Below are 20,144 nucleotides of genomic sequence, written 5' to 3' on the forward strand. Positions count from 1 at the left end.
AAATGTACTGGTAGGCCAGTTCTTCCAGTAGCTCTGTCAATAATTATACATAATTCAACCAAGTTTCCTGTGCACTTACATTTGTTCATTTACAAATGGTTTTGAATAACTTCCTAGGATCTGGAGATACAGCAAGGAACAAAGTCCCTGCTTTCATGAAGATTACATTCCAGTGGAAGAGACTAACACTCAACAAATAAACCCATAGATATATAAAATAATCTCAGATAATGATAAGGGCTGTGATGTCAACTAAAGCAGGGCAAGAGATAGAGAGTGATTGGGGGACATTTTAGATAAGATGGTCAAGAGGACCTCACTGAAAAACAGCTCATCTTACAGAGCATTTACTAGGAGGCAGGCAGTGCTCTGAGTACTACAGACTGTAACTCATAGCTCTCTACATCTGTGAGGGGGAGAATCTTATCCCAATTTACAGCTGGCAACGCAGAGGCACAAACAGGCTTCACAACTTACCCAAATCCAGAACTTGAATGTGAGCCCAGAAAGTTGGGCTTCAAAGTCCACATTCTTAACCATTTTATGAGAACGGATATCAATGGAAAGAAAGTTTGAGACAGAAAGGACACCCATTTAAATATTTCTAGCCGACTGATTGACTTTAGGAAGTTTTAAATGCTATCTTTAAACAGATTATGCCACAAGTCAATCAATCAAATAGCTTAAGAAAAATTTGAGAGGCAGTTATAAAGCATGGAAAAAAAAGGAGCAAAAGGAAACAAAAGAACAGAGAAGCCATAATACCAGACAATAAAGCAAGCATTCCACCAGAACTCCACCCATATGTTCTATGTCTGGGAATATAACTTGGTACAGATGCTTTGGCAGATATATGTCAATCTCATTTTTAAAAGGTGCTGCTAAGGAAAATAAACAGAATAAAACCATATATAATGAATTAGTCTGTGTTTAATTGGCTTCCATATTGTATAACAACACATGTTTGACATTCTGATTTAAGGACTAGAGATTCAAAAGTTTTTCTTCCTAAAGCATACGAATATCAAATCATGATTAATTATTGAAAAAAATGTTTACAAATCACTGTCTGCCTTATTCTTAAATAATGTGAAACATAAAACTCTTTCATAGGGATTATAGAAACGCGCTCTATGTGTCATTAGAAAATGAATGATTAGAAAATGTCAGGCAGCTGTTTACCAGACCCCAGTCAAGAAAGCCCCATGCCCTTTATGCCAAGTTAGAATAAGGTTTTCTGAATCATTTATTATCTAATCAGAGAGAGGTGTGCCATGTCCCTCCTCCCCATCCCAGGGTACAAATGTGTCAGAATCCACTGACCATTTCCACTGGTCACTGCATAGGAAAATCCCAAGGAAACATGAGGTAAGAAGGCCAATACCACCAGACCTTTTCATTATAAGATCCCCCAAATAAAATCTCCGTGAAAAAGAAGAAAAGACCATAGACTGAGAATCTGAAAATCTGGATTCTTGGCAAGGTTTTATCACTTAATATGATCTACAGCAAGTCACTTGATTCATTTCAGCTCACCTCAACTCAATTCCATGAAGGTGAGGTCTCTGTCTATTTTGCACATCATTCTTTCCCAAAAGATAAGCAAAGCCCCTGGCACATAATTTAGGAACCAATGAGTGTTTGATGAATGAATGAGACACTTATCACTACCTACTACGTACCAGACAGATTATTAGATGCAAAGTAGACAGTCTTAAACAACAGATAAAAATACTTGCCTAGTTCTTAATGGGACAAACTGGCCTTGCTTACTAAAGGAGTGATTTCTAGATTATTTTTTCCGGCTTTAAAATGTTGTACTTGTGAGACTCTTACCAAAAGCTCCATTGTCCCCAAATGCATGTCCTCAAGGACAGTGATGAATAAAAAGTTGCTAGTATACTACGATGAACAATAAGTAGAAACATCTCACATACAGGTTTTAAAATATTGATCCCATCATTTCTGAATGGAGTAGTAAGACAAAAAGGAAAATAAGAGGGGAAAAAAGGCCATGTGATGGTTAATCTCCAAATAGGCATAAACAATAGGATGTTGCTTGGTGTGTGATATTAATGTGTTTAAGGTAACAGATTTGGTGCCCATGACAACCAGTTAATTTGGTACAGTATATGAAGAAACACTGCTACTGCAGACAACAGAGAATATAAGGAAATGTTTAAAATATTAACTTTTTTTGCATGTGTGTGTGAAGAAGATTGGCTCTGAGCTAACATCTGTTGGTAATCTTCCTCTTCTTGCTTGAAGAAGGTGTTGCTGAGCTAACACCTGTGCCAATCTTCCCCTATTTTATGTGGGATGCCACCACAGCATGGCTTGATGAGCAGTGGTAGGTCTGCACCTGGGATCCGAACCTGTGAAACCTGGGCCACTGAAGCAGAACATGCAAACTTGACCACTATGCCAGCAGGCCAGCCCCAAATATTAACTTTTTTGATGTATATTTTTCTAAATTTCACCTCCCTCTATGTGTATCGCTATATGGTTCAATCTCATAATTATGTAATATTCTACATACGGAGCCCTGACCATTCTTGAGGGGCACACTTTGATGTGACAGTTCTCAATCTCGTATCATTCTTCCTATCCACCCAACTACTCAGGCAGTCGATATTACTAAGAGGAAGATAACCAAGATACTTTTTCTTAATTTTAAAACATTAGGTTGGACGTGTCCTGGGCACATGGAGGAGGAAGGCCCAGTCCTGCCAGCCTGCCCAGCACAGTAGTTAGCTTTCCTTTGCCTGTGCTCCAGCATGCCTCTAGCAGATTTCCTGATCCCTAGGGCCCTCATCCTAGTTCCACCAAGCCATCCCCAAACCCAAACTCTCCCAGAATGCTTTCCCAAATAACTCCACAAACTGGAAAAAAATCCCTGAATTCCATACTCATAAAACATATGTAACACAGAAGGAAATCTGTGCTCAGCATAATGAGAATATATTTCTAATGGAGGACATGAAAAGGGAGATGTATACATACATATATATGTGTGTGTATATGACATTCCTAATGTATACATTATATAGATGATATGTCATATGTCATACATATGTCATATGTGTGTATGTAGATATGTATATATGTATATGACATACCTAAGCACAGGAGTAACATTAAAACAGGAACAAAATCACCTGGCCATGAAAGGAAAGACAAGTGTTTGGCATCAGGTGCCATGACATAAGAAAGCAAAAACTGAGTGTCCGTAAATGGACAGCGCTTTGCCTTCCACACCTTCCAAGGGGTAACTGGACTCTAAATACAATACAGACACAATTTGAAAGAGAATTTGCAAAAATACTCTTTCTGATGTTAAGGTTAAGGTTATCTCTGATGATCTTCACTAAGCAGAATAAACACAGAGGGGGAATAAATCTTTCCTCAAAATGTCACAGGTAGGAAGAGGAAAGCTTCAGAAGGCCTTAGGAAATTACAGGGATTTCACAAATAGCTTGTGATTAGAAATGGAACAAACTCTAGGTGGTTCTGAAAAATGAAGGAGCTAATGGGAAACACACCACCTAGTACAACAAACAGATTTAGCAGGGCACCGCTACAAATGTAAATAGGAAGTTACCTCTGCTTTACTTAGCTCGCAGCATCAACACAGGAGACAGGCTGAATTAATTTTTCCTCTCAAAATGAAAATGGCGTTTCCTATCAGTAAAAAGCATGTGAGTAGGAAGTGCAAAGACTAAAAAACACTTAAGGAATATCAGGTAAATACTAATACTCAATTGTGTATTTTGATTTGTGTTATTTTCCTACTAATGCTTCTTTACTAAGCTGGACTTGGGGTTCTCTTTGACCCTAATCAACTAATCTTTTTTCTTATTAATATATAAAATGACAGAAGTTTCCATACGTAGCAGTTTTTCCAATCTAGTATGCTGTCTATGACAGAGGTGAAGGGATATGGTTGCATTTCTTGATTTTAAGGTCATTGATTAAATGTAACATTACCCCCAATTCTATTTTGCTTTCACTTTGCATTTAGGCTTGTCCCTCAGCCTGGCAGGTCATGTGCTGAGAAAATGTGATAGACATCAACCACTCTGCCAGTGGCATCTTATGTTGCTTAATAAACTTCATGGCCATAGTTGCTGTAATATTTTGCTGCATAACAAATATTCCAAACTTAAAATAACAAACATTTATTATCTCATGGTTTCTGCAAGTCAGGAATTCAAGATAGCTTAACTGGATGGTTCTGACTGAGAGTCTTTCATGATGCTGTAGTCAAGCTGTCAGCCAGGGCTACAGATAGCTGATAGCTTGACTAGGGCTGGAGGACGTGCTCCCAAGCTCACTTTTATGACTTCTGGCAGGTCACAAAAGATCTGATGCCAAGTTCACTCACATTGTTGCAGGCAGGCCTCAGTTTCTTGCCATAGGGGCCTCTTCAGAGGCTGTCTGAGTTCCCTTATAACATGCTGGTTAGTTTTTGTCTTTTCAGGGCTGCTTCATGACATGGAAGCTGACTTTACCCAGAGAGAGTGTGTACCATGCTGAATGGTGACCCCAAAAAGATAGGTCCATGTCCTGAGCCCTGGAACCTGTGAATGTGAATTAATTTGGAAAAAGGGTCTTTGCAGATGTACAAGGATCTCAAGACCTTGAGATCATGCTGGATTAGGCTGGGTCCCAAGTTCAATGACAAATATCCTTATAAGAGAAGAAAAGGGAAAAAGACACAGAAAGACCCAGAAAAGATGACTATGTGAAGATGGAAGCAAAGATTGGCATTAGGTCGCCATAAGCCAAGGAACCCTTGGAGCTACAAGAAGCTGGAAGAGACAAAGACAGATTTTCCCCTGGAGTCTTCATAAGGAGTGGGGCCCTGCCGATGCCTTGATTTCAGTCCTCTGGCCTCCATAACTGTGAGAGAATAAATTGCTGTTTTAAGCCATCAAGTTCGTGGTAATTTGTTACAGCAGTCCTAGAAAACTAATACAGAGCGATTTGAGAAAGGGAAAGCAAAGAGGGCACCGAAGATGGAAGCCACAGTCTTTTTGTAACCTAATCTGAGTAATTCCCGTTACTCTGACATATTCTTTTCACTAGAAGGGAGTCATTAAGTTCAGGCCACATGCAAGGGGAGGGGAATTAAACTCTACCTCTCGAGGGGAGAAATAACAAAGAATTTGTGAACATATCTTAAAACCAATAAAGTTACCATCTGAAGTTTCCCAGAATGACTTTTGAAGAGTTTCCCTTTTCTCTGAGGACAAGATACTGGAAGGAAGCAGGAACAAATGTCCGAGTCTTGATGATGGTATAGAATTTTTCTTAATTCCTATCTGTGACTTCCACATTTTCTCAGACATCAGTCACTGCTGTATATATTCAAGTGGATTATTGTCATAAACTTTTACTGTAGAGTTCATGACATCATAACGAATTTATATGTAACTCCACTAAAAGTATTACTAATAATAAGGTGCTGTATGAAATAAGAAATCAGTTTTTCAAAGGTATGTTCATGTACATCGTCTCACTTCATAGGTGATCAAATTCTCAAAAAAACTCCTTTTAGAGAGTATTATCAGAGAGACTAGAAGAGACAGTACTTTTTAGCAGAAAGGGCACTACACTGTGAGTCAAGACACTCAGGCTCTAGTCTTGGCTCTGTCCCACAAGACCCTGGGAAAAATGAAATAATCTTTCTGGGACTCAGTGTCCTTAACTGTAAAATTAGGAGGTCAGATTAGGTGACCATTAAAATTCTTGTGGATTCCAGCAGCAGCAGCATTATCTTTATTACCTCTAAAAATTAGACTAAAATTAAAATTACACATGTCAGAACTGAAATAGAATACTTGTAGGAAGGAAGAAAAATCGAAAAATTCATGGACTAGCACATTTTACACATCAGGCAAGGTGACTTTTTTTAACCCAATGGTAAAGCACTTTCACTCGGTCTGCAATAAATTTCTCCCAGATAGCAGTATGGCTCTCAGCTCAAATATCATCTCCTCAGGGAGGCCTTTCCTGACCACCATAGGAAAAGCAGCCCCCTCCTCTCACTCTCCATTCTATTGTCGTGCTTTATTTTCCTCATAGTTCTTAACATTGTCTGAGGTTCTTTGCTTTTACGTGAATGTGTTTATTGTCTGCCTCTCTCTGCTAGAACATAAGATCTAAGAGGACGGGAACCTTGGCTGTCTTCTTTACTATAGTCTTCTACATTCCAGAAGAGCACTGTAGCTCAGAGTAAGCACTAATAAACGTTGGTTGAATAAGTAAATGAGTTATGCTAAGTATTTTGCGAGTAATAATAGAGCCATATATCTGTATGATGTCTTACACTATTAAAAAGTGGTTCTGTGTATATTCCTTAACAAACTTGCCTGAGGTAGATATTATCACCCCCAGATAATCACGGATAAGGAAACACAGGCTCAGAGGTTAAAGGATTTTACCAAACAATTAGAATATCCTAGATTCAGGACTTCTCCTTAGACCTCCCACCTTCAGGGTTAGTGTTCTTGACCCAGAATCAATCTTTTATTCTACAGTGCAGAGCTTGGTTCTATCAATATTTTCAACTGGAAACACCTCTAATCAAGCCACAAAGTGGTCTAATATTTAATCTTTTGGATTAGTGATTAATTGCAAGTATAATTAATAAAATTATAAATTGTTCTATGTTGTCCACTTTTTAATCAAATCATATATGTCGGTAATAGCTCAAGGAACATTTTAGCACTGTGAGAAAATCTTCATGTAACTCAGCATTCACTACTTATTTCAATAAATGTATTCTGCAATTCCTGCACATTAACTATCGTGGCTCTGAGATTAACCTTTCTTGTTTGCTTGTGGCTGACCTCAAAGCATCCTAAATTACTTAAAGCAATTCCGATGGTTTTAATTTATGAGAACACCTTCAAATATTCATCTTTTAAGTCCTGAAAATGATTATCCCTGCACAACAGTGGCTCTCGTTTTAATCTTAGCTGATAACTCTGATTAAACACATCCAAAGGCTGATTACCCCCACTGCGGTTAATGCCAGTGTCACAGCTAACTACTTATTTCACAGCAGGAATTGCCTTCGAGAGCTCATTTACATTATTACCTAGAATTGATTTACACCGTTATTTCCTATTGATCACATAGGAACAAGAAGGTACAGACAGTGTCATCTGACAGCCTGCTAAGATGTCAAATAATGCAAACCAAGCACAGGCATTTATTCTACATTCATCCAGAATACAACAGTGTAAACACTCATTGCTTCCAAAATGTAGATATTTTTAAAAGATAGTATTTACAATTAGAATTGTCTATTTATTTCATCACAAAGTCACTTGAGGATCGAATCTACATTATCACAACGGGTTAAAGAAAAGAGAGAGAAAATGAAAAAAATAATCTAAGGGTAGGTTATATGTGTGCCATGTGGACAAGTTAAGCAAGTTTTGCCCCCTGTGCTTTCTTACACTGCTAGTCTTTGAAGAGGGAGCATATTTGGTGATAGGATAACAGAGACGTTGCAAGTGGCAGCAGTACTAGCTCTGCAGATTTCTGGAATCACATATTCCTATCTTGAGCGTCTTCTTGGTTGGTTTCCTGCAGTGGCAGCTATGACTATGACAAACACAATGCATTAATTAATTCCTCCAGGAAATACATATCAAAAGCCACCAACTCTGTGCTGGGTACTCTATATCAGAGGCTAAGAATACCAGGGGTAAATGAGTCCGATATGATGTCTGCTCTCTTTAAACTGTCATTCTGTTTGAGAAGACAGGCATTAAACAAGCAAACAAATAAATACAGATATCATTAACTGTGAAAATGCCACAAGGAAAAGAAGGACACGTCTGAGTTCTCTTCGAAGAAAGCCCTAATCTGTGACCCAAAAAAGATGCCTGTGTTGCATAGCAAAAGGGGGTAGGGCAAGGAATCAAAAGGCAAGTGATCTCAGGATTCTACCACTGTCTGGGTGGATGGTCCTCACACTTGACTGTGCATCAGAGTCACCTGGAGAGCTTGTTAAATATGGAGTTTCTGGTTCCGTAGGTCTGGGGTGGGGCACAAGAATTTGCATCTCTAACAAATTCCCAGGTGATGCTGCTGCTTCTGTTCCAGGGAGAACATTTTGAGAACCTCTGCTCTGGGTTTTCCAATCTTTCCACCCCTGTTACTTCCACATTCATCATGAGGATGACTAAGGAGATAAAGCGTATGAAACTGCTTTGTATAAAAGAAAGGGGTGGCAATTATGAAGAAATAAATTCAAATAGGAATTAAATTCCTAAAGCACTTAAAGAAAATGAGCCAATCAGGGTTGATTTTAGGAGGAACAATCCCATCTCTCTCTTCAGGAAGGAAGATGATTTTATGTTCTTCAAAAGCCATTTTTCTCTTTATGTAATATAAGTCATTTAGTTACGGAAGGGGCTCATGAGAGCCCTCAGGTCTCCATCAAAGACAGGCAGAGTCATACTCTTAGCAGCATGCCCACTCCACTGGCTTCACAATCAGACACCTGCTGGTAGAGCCCATGATGGCTGAAATCAGGTCATGCTTTGCAGAGGACTAACTCAGAACCATCTTATGAATTAGCAACTCTAGAAAGTGAATTTCCTCAGGACTATAGGCTCCCTTTCAGCACATTAGCTGACAACACTCGAGGAAGCAAGGAATAAAGATTTATTGCCTAATACTCTGGTGGTTTGAATTAACTCTCTCTTCTGAGACTTGACTTATTCACTTTCCAGTTCTAGCCCTATTGAGAAAAATGACCATTTTTTCCAGGCATTTTTTTTCAAGGTGGCCTTACAATTTAAAAAGTTTAAAGAGCTTCAGATCATCTTCCCAAGGTGACGTTCTATTGAGGCAGCAGAAGCAAGGACTGTCTCAAGAAATAGACAGCAGGTATTTCAGTCTCACTTTTGTCAATAATAATTTGAGTAAGTCACATACATTCAATAAAATTCAAGAAATATTTAACCTCTCTGAATCTTAGTTTCCTCCTTTATAAAAAGTGGGGATTTCCCTTCAGCGGAGTTGGCACCCTTTCTCTGTAAAGGGCCAGACAGTACATGTTTTAGGCTTTGTAATCATACAGTCCCTGTCACAAGCTCAACCCTGTCACATGAAATGTGACATCAGCCATAGACAATATCTAAACAAATGGGTGTGGCTGTGTTCAATAAAATGTTGTGTACAAATCTGGCAGCAGGCCTGGCCAACAACTGCCATATACTGTCTCCCTAGCTCAGGGGCACTTGGTGACTGCCATGCCCCTAAAACGGGCTTAGTTTGTTATTGGGAGCAACAAATTTAACCTCTCTGTACCTGAATTTCTCTTTGCATTGGAAGAAAAATATCATTAATTGGCATGTTACTTCTTCATAGAGATTTCAAAAAGGACTGATGAGCTAATGTTTCAAAGTACCATGATTTCTTGATGAAGGGCACAAGAGAAGTACTAATTATTATCAACAGTACCTTTTAAACTACTATCATTTGATTATTATTGCACCTGGGAATAGAATAAGGATTCTGATTCATACTACTGTATGATATTCAAACATATTATGCTATGGTCTCTCACTCTAGAGTTTCCTTTCAAATGATTAATGAAAAACTGTGATTTGGATGCTAATATTACCCTTTGATGTCTTCCAAACATTAAAGAGAAGGAATAAAAGAAACAGATTCCATCAATTTATATATACAGATTTAATATTTTTTCCATTTATGTTTGATGATTATTTAGCCTTAAAAGTGGAGCATTCTCAAGAAATAGAACAGACATGCGAGCTATGCTGAAAACATTAAATAAAGCTGATATGGTTTCTTTATTTTTATTTCTTCACCTTTAGGAGAAGCTCCATTAAGAGTAAATTTCTTAGCTAAGACATTTTGGAATTAGTTGTATTTTAAAATGTGATTTAAAAAACACAATAGATAAATGACATTAATTTCATTGTTTCTTAGGAATGTTAACCACCAGTTATCAACCACTCTGCCATCTTTAACAATTAGTTCATTTGATAGATATTTCTCTAGCACACATTCTATACAAGGGACTGTTGGAAAGCTAGAAAGGAAAGTTTGTACATATAACAATAAAAAGTAGCATCTGAAAAATGCCCTTAGCGTGTAACATGAGGTGTTTTGGATTTTGAAGTAAAAGAAGGCATTTTTAGCTCAGCTGATAAGGGAAGACTTGTTTTATGGTAGAAGCGATATTTGAGATGAGTCTGGAAGACAGCTGGAAAGGATCAAGGAAAGAGCCTTCTAGATAGCCTCGACCACAAACTCCATCCACAGATATACCACTGTGAGCAATTCAGATCATATAAAGGGTTGTAAGTAGTTCAAGATATGGCGGTAAGTCATGGAAGGTCAAAAATAATCAGGCTAACAAGTCCGAGGAAAAACCCATTGAAGGATTTTGAGAGGAGTGGAGTTAGATTTCATTCGTTCATTCAACAGATATTGTTTGAATTTCTGTTAGGTGTCAAACATTTTTCTAAGCTGTATGTATACAATAATAAATGAAAAGGATGTAGAAAAAAATCTCTGACCTCATGTTGCTAGGGGGAGACAGACAATAAATAAAATAAGTAAATAATACAGTGTGTTTGAAGGTTAAATGCTATAGATAAGCAATTATAAATAAAGCAGAGAAGCAATTATAAATAGATTTGTTAGGGTGACACTTAAGGTTACATTTGAATAAGGGTTTGAAGTAGGTGAGGAGCAAACATGTAGGAATCTAGAATAGAATTCCACACAGAGGGAATGCCAATGCAAAGGCATTAAAGATCAGCACAGCAGCCTGTGCCAGTGAGGGAGAGAACAGAAGAAGATGATGTCAGAAAGGTACGGAGGGTCACATCATCTAGAGCCTTGTAGGTAATTATAAGGACTCTGGATTTAGGAATATTAATCTACCAGCACTGGGCAGAATGGATTGCAGGAGGGAAAGAAGTAGAAGTAGAAGCAACACACAAAAAACTATTTACCAGGCAAAAAGTTCTGAAACCATTCATTTGATCATTCATTCATTCATATTAGTTCAGCACATATTTAGGAGACACTATGCTAGATATCTAGATATTAACACTAGGAGCGTGACTGAGATGCATAAACGTCTCCCGTATGAAGCTGACCCTCTGGTAGAATGATGACAACATGAATAGAAACGTCCCATGTGTTGACAAGCTTCTAAAAATCTATTGGATTCCAAAATTGATTATGAATCCAAAAAACATCTGATATTGTAAAAGAGAAGGTCCCAAAAGCTCCCAGTATACAAACAGTCCTTTGTCTACTTCCTAAGTCATTTCCTTAGTCATAGCCTTAAATGAAATATTGGTCAATATGCTTCCCACTCTTGGGATTACTTTTGAAAAAAATGATGAGATATTCTAAGTCAAAAGAAATCATTTGAAACATCCAGCAGTAAAGAATAAACTAAATCTCTGAGGCTTATCATTCCACCAATCATGATGAGTCACAGAATACAGACTACAAGTATAATCAATTCAAATACAAGTATTTATGGAAAGATTAATTTAGCAAGCATAAAAGGAGCAAAGACCAGTCCAAAATTACCAAGTTTGTCTGTAACCCAGACAATAGCATTTTCCAAACAAATTGCTGATGCCTGAAGATATTATCACTGGTGGCTGGATGACTGGCTTCGGTACCCTGACAATGATAAACCCGTTGTCACAGAGGACACATAGGAACTAGTCTTTGCTGTCAAACTGTCATGGAATTATTAAATATGGAGGGGGAAAATGACCCAAACAGTATGTAATGAGCTCTCTTTTCATTCTCTCTCTACAAAAGCACATCTGCGGATTGTTAACGACTCTGAAATGGATGAACCAAATTGATGAGAAAGAAAAACATCTCTCAGGGATAGAAAAACGGAGAACAAACACACACACAATATGTATAAAATATAATTTAAATATAAGGGCTTGTAAAATCCTAAAAGTGCCAAAACAAATGTAAGCTCTTCTTACTTATTTTTGTATTGCTTTCCTTGCTTTTACATTTTTAATATAAATCATTAATCTTTCTAAATATAGAGAAATACCAACATTTATCCACAAACAGCTCGTGTGACTTTGTGACTTTCATGAGGTGGCACCACCATTTCAGTCTGGTATTTCTATTCTGTTGGATGATTTTTTACTAGATGTGCCCTGTGGGCTGCATGCAAGGACCTGAATGTGTGTCAGGCTCTCAGTATCTCAGCTCATACAGATTCTGTACTAAGTCCTGTGGATTGACTTTCCATGTCTAAAGTCTTTGTCCCACAAAGACTCACTTGCCCCAGGATGCCCAGGAAAGCCACACCTTAGCTCGAAGATATGACTCAATCATGGAATTCCTCAAGCACAGGAACTGGTATTATTGATCTTTTGTACCTCAGTGCCTGGTATTGTATGTCTTTAATAAGTCGAAACTAAGCTGAATGGCATTCAAAGGAAGCTTATACAGAGGGATGTCAAACAAGAATAAGCACATTAAACAAAATTACCCTGGTGTCAATCCATACACTAGAGCCATCATTTTATATGGTCATATTTAGTGATTCTGAGACTGTTTTCAGAAATCTGAGAGGTGAAGAATGTTTGATTTGTGTTTTAATACATGAGACAGAAAGTAGTGAGTCAATAGGAGACTAGGCATTATTCCTTGGTTTAAGGACAGATACAAGACTGAAAATAACCAATAATCTGCTTGTTCTCAGAGTAGTATCTGTTAGCTATATCACAAATGTAGTATGGTGTTAAAAAAGAAGAATGACAAGATGCCCTATGGCTTTGGTAGCAATGGTTACCCCCCAGAGGGTCTGAGCCTTGCCAGCCCCTCCTCTAGGAGACCTTTGCAGTAGGCCAGCCTTGGCTCCATGGTAACCATGTGCAATGGAAAGGCAGAAAGGCTGTGATAAAAAATGCCAACATGGCAGAGGAGATGCAACAGGACTTGGTAGGGTGTGCTACTCAGGTGTTTGAGAAACATAGCATAAAGAAGGACATTCTGCCCCATATTAAGAAGGAGTCTGACAATCAGTACAACCCCACCTGGCACTGAATCATGGGGAGGAATTTTGGTAGATATATGACACATGAAAGCAAACATTTCTACCTGGGACAAGTGGCCATTCTTCTGTTCAAATCTGGTTAAAAGCATGGACTGTGCCACACACCCAGTAATCCACCCAAAAACAAGGACTGCAGCCTAAATTCCAAATACCAGAGACAGAAATCTTCAACCTTGCCTAAGGGAACACCTCAATCTTTGAACCTTTATTGTGTTGTTTTGTACAGGGCATACTCTGTACTAATTTGCTGCAGTTATAAAACAATTAGCAAAACAGCTTACAGTTGTATTTATTTTCTATTCCATATCTCTCTGCCCCATGTTTTTTCTCCTCAAAATCCATTCTTTTAAAAAAAAACACATCTGTTGGAGAAGTGTGTTAACTATGATTTGTTCAAATAATCTAGTGTTGAAGACAGCCTATCATTTGCTCCTGACCAGGTTAGTGGGGAGGAGTCCTTGACCATTTCTGCGGAATATAAGACACTAGCTTATTCAACAGCCTTGCGTCTTTAATTCTCACCCATCCTGCAAGCTTTTTGAATGGAAGAATAATACTCAAAAGCACATGTCAAGAAATGCATGACAGAGACACTTTTAGATTAAATCTTATTCCCAATCTGAAAAAAAAAACCAAAAAACCAAAAAACAGAGAGTGACCAATATTTGTAAATATAGAGCCATATAGTCCTGGAAAGGGAAATCACTTTTAATATTCAGGTTCTCTGAGTCAAAGGGAGAATTGCTCTAAATACTACTGTACACAAGGAGCTTTATTTGACATAAATATATATTCCAAGTGGGAGTGAGGGACCATTTGACACATGATTTGACTCTTTCACACAAGGTAAAAACATCAACAAAGAAAGAAAAATGAGAAGTCATTAAAGGAAAACTTAAATAGTATGTAGTTGATATATTTTCACTAGTAACCCACTGTGAGGAATATAGAATGCAGTATTATCATGTTTATAAAGAAAAATACCATTTTAATATATTACTATTTACTAAAAGTCCTCATATTTAAAGACACTTCGAAGCAATCTTTAAAAGATAATACACTGTCTCTCCATTCACACATATACATGGAAAATTCATTCATACACAACCTGTCTATACAGAGCCCAAAGAGTATCCTACAGATTGTGTTGCAATTTTTTTAGTCACATTTTCTCCGTTAAAACAAAAACAAAACCAACTTCACTTCTACATAAAACGTATTCACAGACCCAGACAGTATCATGAGAAGCAGGTGAGTGGAATAAACAATTAATTGGTTTCCCAATTTCCAGATCAATGCACACCTCAATGGTGCAATGAAACCCTCTACCTTCACCCCCAAGGCCCTGAAGATTGTGTGATAAAAAGCCTGTTCCTTTAACTAGCTTCTCTCTTAGTATTTTTATTCCACACCACCCTACTCAGTTGGCTAAATGACTAAGCAACAAGGTCAATCAAATGCAATACTTCTCTCTATTCAAATATAATGGAAATTTTGACCATTCCACAATTAAAGAGCAAATACATTCTCACACTGACAACCACATTCCATTGGCTTTTCCTGAAAGCAAAGTGTGACAGATGCCTTGGCTGTAATTGCCAATCAGCCTTTACACGGCAGCTGAAAACACAATACATCACTTTGATCTCCTTTGCTCTAAACACATTCACAATCAAGAAACCTGAATAAGAAATAAGAAATTGCCATCATTTCCAGAAGCTGTCACTCTGTAGCACTTAAATATTATAATGTATATTTTGCTCATATTTTTATTTCTGTTTCAGAGACACTCTGTCAAAGATCTGAACAAAAATCACCTAGAGTTAAGCATCATACATATATATATATATATATATTTGGAGACATATTTTGAAGACACATTTTATTGCCATGTATAAAATCTTATTATAAGCACATTTAATTAAATATCACTGCTATCATTTCCTTTTCCATTTATGCACTTGAGGAATAAAACAAGAGTGCTCATCTGATTCTGAAACAGTGTTCAAAAGAGTTGTACTCACATTTTGCAGGCAGGTCATAGCCACATGTGATTTTTGCATGTCCAGTATCACAGCCATTCAGGTTACGACATTCAGCTAGCAAACAGGGACCAGCTGCTCTGTGAATACAGCCATCCACTAAGGGAGAAAGAAAAAAGTTAGCCCATAATTGGTCTTTTGGAAATAAACACAAAACTCGAGATAGGAAGAGAAAAGAAACTCAATATTTTCCTCTTGGAGATCACCGTAGCCCCATGGAAGAAAACCCATGGTGTCCAATCCCTCAAACACTGCGTTTCTCTCTCTCTCAGTCTCTCTCTCTCTCTGCGGATGTATGTGTGTGTTTGGTTTGTGTGCTGAGCAGAAGTAGAAGGATTATAGAAGTAATGTGATGCTAAATGCTAAACAACAGGTTCTCATGGGGTGGGGGAGTTCCCGATTTGTAGAATTTTCCAATTTCAATTCTGTAAATATCTCCACCATGTCCAGTTTCAAACTATCAACTTGATGTCATTAAACATAGGGTTGGGAAGAAACGCTAATAGTTCTATCTCCTGAGCTGGTAAGTGTTGCCTCCAACACACCACAGGTTATAGAAGAAAAAATGTTGAGAAGAAAGTGAGAAAGGCACTCTGGAACATTTGTACTCACCTCAAAACTGAAAGAGTAGAATTAAAGCTATCAAAACAAGAGCCAGACCTCTGAGTTCCTTCTCCCCACAACAGCATGCCACAAATACAATTGTGTTTCTGCAGGGTATCTGCTAGGGCACTAGATGATGGACAAGCGTAGCTTAGGTCTTGATAAAGGCCCATAAGACCGCCCCTCCCTCACTTGACAGGGATTAAACCAGAATTGCTCCTGCTGCTGCTCTAGCTCTGTTATATGAACAGGCTATCTGCCCTTCACCAACCTCAGGTCCAAGCAGCTCTTGGGCCTGTCATCCTGCCCGCCCCACCCTCATGTCTGGCCTTCACAGTGAGAATCACCTTTTAAAAACACAAATCTGATGTCATTGGAAATTAAAACTGTATATGACTAGATTGGGGGTGAGTGGACAGGTGGAAGACTAAAAGATCATTATGCACAAAAATTAGGAAATTGAGAACTTGGGTTCTTAGTTCTTATTGAATGGGCCCCTTGCAAGGAAATGCAAGATTGCAAAACAAAGGGTAAAGAGACAGAAAGAGAGAGTAATAGTAATCTGGGATGTGAAAACAGGCCAGGATATTAGCAGTCTGAAGAGCTCCTCTCTTTCCACAGTCCACAATACTGTGTAATTGATCACTGCTTTTTATTATTGCTACTATTATTATTTCGAGAGGAAGTTGTATACTAGACAGGAGATTGTCAGCGAGGAACATATAACTTATCTAACGACCAAGTGGCTTCTGCTACCACTGACTGGCATGAAGACATCACTTTTGGCTGAACAAGTCTCAGACCAGAAACAAGCTTATCTGGGCTTTACTACACCATCATTTGCATAGCTGTAAAGTTTGAGAATGAATCTGGTCCTCAAAGACCTTCACAACAAAATGAACTCATTCTAGACTATTCTAGACTACAGTATTTCAGAAAACCTAGATTGAAATCCAGACTCTACCTTTACCAGCCATATGAAGCCCAAGCCCCTGTTTCCTTAGAAATCAGAACTAACAACGGCACTACCTCACATGGTTGCGCATGGACTTTGAATAACACAATGCATGAAAGGCACGAATATAGTGCTTACTACAGTATCATGTGCCCCATTAATGGTGGTTATCTCAAACTCCTTAAGTGGAAATTTTGTGTAAGTTTTAAAATGTTATTTTAAAACAATTTTTCTTATTCAAAAATGAAAAAAATAGAGAAGCAAGAAGAACATGAAAGCCATCATTTACTCCACCACCCAGAGAACTCTTCAACATTCTGATGCTCATTCTTTTACTCTTTATGCACACACACACTCACACATATAATTTTTCTCTTACAAAACAAGGTTAATAAATTTTGTTCGAACTCTTTCACATAGCAATTTTACATTTTTGAATTTATTCTATGAAATAATTAACAGAAGTACAAAAGATAAAAGTAGGTACAAAGATGTCAAAGTTGTTTATAATAGTGAAAACTTGGCATTACTCCGATAAGTAGAGAGCTAGTTAAATAAATAAAAGTCCATCAATGCAATGGACTATTATGCAGCTGTTAAAAAGAATGTGCCAACTCCATGTAAATAGAGTCCTAAACATGAAAAGACTTCTAAGTAAAATGCCAGGTTTAAAAGAGTATATACAGTATAGTCATAATTTTGTTTACCAAGTTATACATACACACTTATACACATGTATATATACATCCATGTAAATATATGTATGTATATACATGTATATGTGCTGGAAAGATATACATCAAAATATAAAAAGTAATTATGGGTTGGGAAACAGAGGGTGAGACTACGAGGGAAAAAATTAGGTTCTAATTTTTCTATGTTCAAAAAATTTTTTGCAAGAGCTTAAAGAAAAGTATTTTAAAGTAAACATTTTTTCTCGGCAAAGAGATAATTAGTTACTTAGTTTGAAGTGGATAACTAAAATAGGATTTGCTAGTGTACTTAGTCATATGCAGTCACATATTGTCTGCATTATTTAGATTACAGCCTAATGCAGTTTGTATGAATCTAATTCTCAAAATCTTCATGGTTATACCAGCATTCATGACTGCAATGGGGCAATGAAAGTCTAGCTGGAGAATTATTTAATAATAATGACTGCAGCTCAAATGTACTGAGTGCATCCATGTGCCAGGCACTATACTGAGGAAAACCGTATCATATAGATACTAATTTTATCATTTTCATTTTATAGGAGTTTAGAACAGGTTAATAACTTGCATACATTCACAAAATATTGGCAATATGATGCAAAACCCCAGATTTGTCTGATGTAGCAACTATGGTCTTAACCATTATAATTCACTGCCTTCAAGACTTGAATTCAGGCAGTCTTACCTCAATTCCTGCATGTGGCATGTTGAACCACTATATTACATTACTTTTTAATTTTCATCAATTCTACTTATGAGTTGTAATATACATACAATCAAATGCACAGATTTTAAGTACAGCGTTGATGAATTTTAACAAATGTATACACTCGTAACATGATGTCAGTAAAGATACAAAACATTTCCATCAACCCAAAAAGTTCTCTTGTGCCCTTTCCATCCAATTTCCCTTCTCCCCACCCAGCAGGAGCTCGTTTTCTGATTTCAATCACTGCAGCTAAGTTTTGCCTCTTATATAGCTTCAGACTTCATATAAGAGATTTGCGGCAGGGGAATAGCTTCTTTCACTCAGCATATTTTTGAAATTCATCTGTGTTGTTGCATGCATTAGTACTTCATTCCTTTTTATTCCTGAGTAATATTCCATTGTTGAACATACCATAATTTTTTTTATCCATTCATCTGTGAATGCACATTGGAGTATTTACAGTTTTTAGTTATTATGAATAAATCTTCACACTTACGCAAGTCCTTTTGTGGCTATATGTTTTCATTTCCATTAGACAAACATCGATGAGCAAAATTGCTGGGTTTTACTTTATAAAGAACTAACATACAGTTTTCCCAGGTAATTATACCAATTTACATATGCACCCAGCAACGTATGCATGAGAGTTACATTGTGGCAGTCCTTTGGTGGTGTCCGTCTTTTTAATTTCAGCAATTCTGGTGGATATAAAGGGGTCTCCTAATGTGATTTCAATTTACACTTCCCTGATGACTAATGATAATGTATCTTGCCAAGAGCTTGGTGGCCATCTATACATATTCTTTTTGGAAGTGACTGCTCATGTCTTTTGCTAATTTTTATTGTCTTTTTATTACTGAGTTGTGTTAAATCTCCTATTAGTTCCATCCAATTTTTAAAAAAAATTTGGGTACTTTATTCTTTCAGTTCTTGAGATTTTCATTTGGTTTTTTTCTTACAGTTTTCATGAAATTTCTCATGTCCTCACCCATTATATCCTTCTTTTCATGTAAATGCCTTAACATTTCACATAGTGATTTTAAAGTCCCTGTCTGCCAGTTCCAGTATATAGGTCAGCTATGAATCTGTTTATAGTGACTGATTTTTTGCATGACTCTGGGTCATATTTTCCTGTGTGGCTCCCCTCTGTGGCTCTCTCCCTTCTGGGATCCTCATCTCAATTCCTAGTCTTACTGGCAAGGCTGAATTCAGTCTTTTGATTACTAAAGCCGATAAAACCATTGCTTTCTGTTTGAGCCCTACCAGCTACTTCTATTTGGGGTAGAGAGGGTCCTCAGGGTCAAAGCTATTTAAACACAAATCTCACCCAATGTGGTTTCCTTCTTTCAAAGGTTCCAGCCTGCTTTTAGTTGCTCTCTAGCGCCAATAAACACTTTCTGCTATTGCTTTGCTATTTTGTCAAGGATTTATAATTACTATTGGTGGGAAGGCTAATCTGACACAAGCTATTCTGTCATTATCAGAAGCTGGAAGTATACACATTTTTGATGGATTAAAACATGATCTCATGTTTTTTCAGAGCTCTATTTGTGGCCTGTAGAAGAAGTGTGTGAGAGGAAAAGGCAATGGTAATATCTCTTGTATAAATTCTGTGCTTAAAAGTATTGTTATGTCTTTGAAAGGAAAAAAAGGGATATCTCCATATGCACAAACTCAACATGAGTGTTTAAAATTCACTAATCTGTTGCCAATTCTTTTGCTAGACTTATTTTCCTAAAATGGAAATCTGATTTTATCACTTCCCTGCTAGTAATGTTCGCTGTTCCCCATATATTAGAAAACTCTTAATTCCAAATTATAGTCTTTTGGACCTTTCACAAATGTGGTTACAACTTGCCCTCCCAACCTCACATTATCCCACTCTTTCTCTTCACATCTTCTGATCTAGACACACATAAATCCTCACCTTTCCCTCAACACACCATGACTTCTTTGCAAAGTACTCTGTACACAGGGTATCCAGCTACCCTTTTCTTTTCTGCCTAGCGAG

At 37.5% G+C, this 20,144-nt stretch overlaps 1 protein-coding gene and 1 pseudogene across 8 annotated transcripts in view; one reads left to right on the forward strand and one right to left on the reverse strand.

Annotated features, from left to right (window-relative positions):
• Positions 1-20,144, reverse strand: part of MACROD2 (mono-ADP ribosylhydrolase 2) — a 1,868,269-nt gene that overhangs the window by 1,250,840 nt on the left and 597,285 nt on the right. For all 8 annotated transcript variants that reach the window (XM_070588786.1, XM_070588788.1, XM_070588789.1 and 5 more), the window contains exon 5: positions 15,136-15,252. In XM_070588786.1, coding sequence (XP_070444887.1) covers positions 15,136-15,252 — 117 coding nt within the window. The remainder of the gene's footprint in view (positions 1-15,135; positions 15,253-20,144) is intronic.
• On the forward strand, positions 10,369-13,293 carry LOC103553826 (dynein light chain 1, cytoplasmic-like; annotated as a pseudogene).

This window comes from Equus przewalskii, chromosome 21 (genome assembly GCF_037783145.1).
Source record: "Equus przewalskii isolate Varuska chromosome 21, EquPr2, whole genome shotgun sequence".
NCBI lineage: Eukaryota > Metazoa > Chordata > Mammalia > Perissodactyla > Equidae > Equus > Equus przewalskii.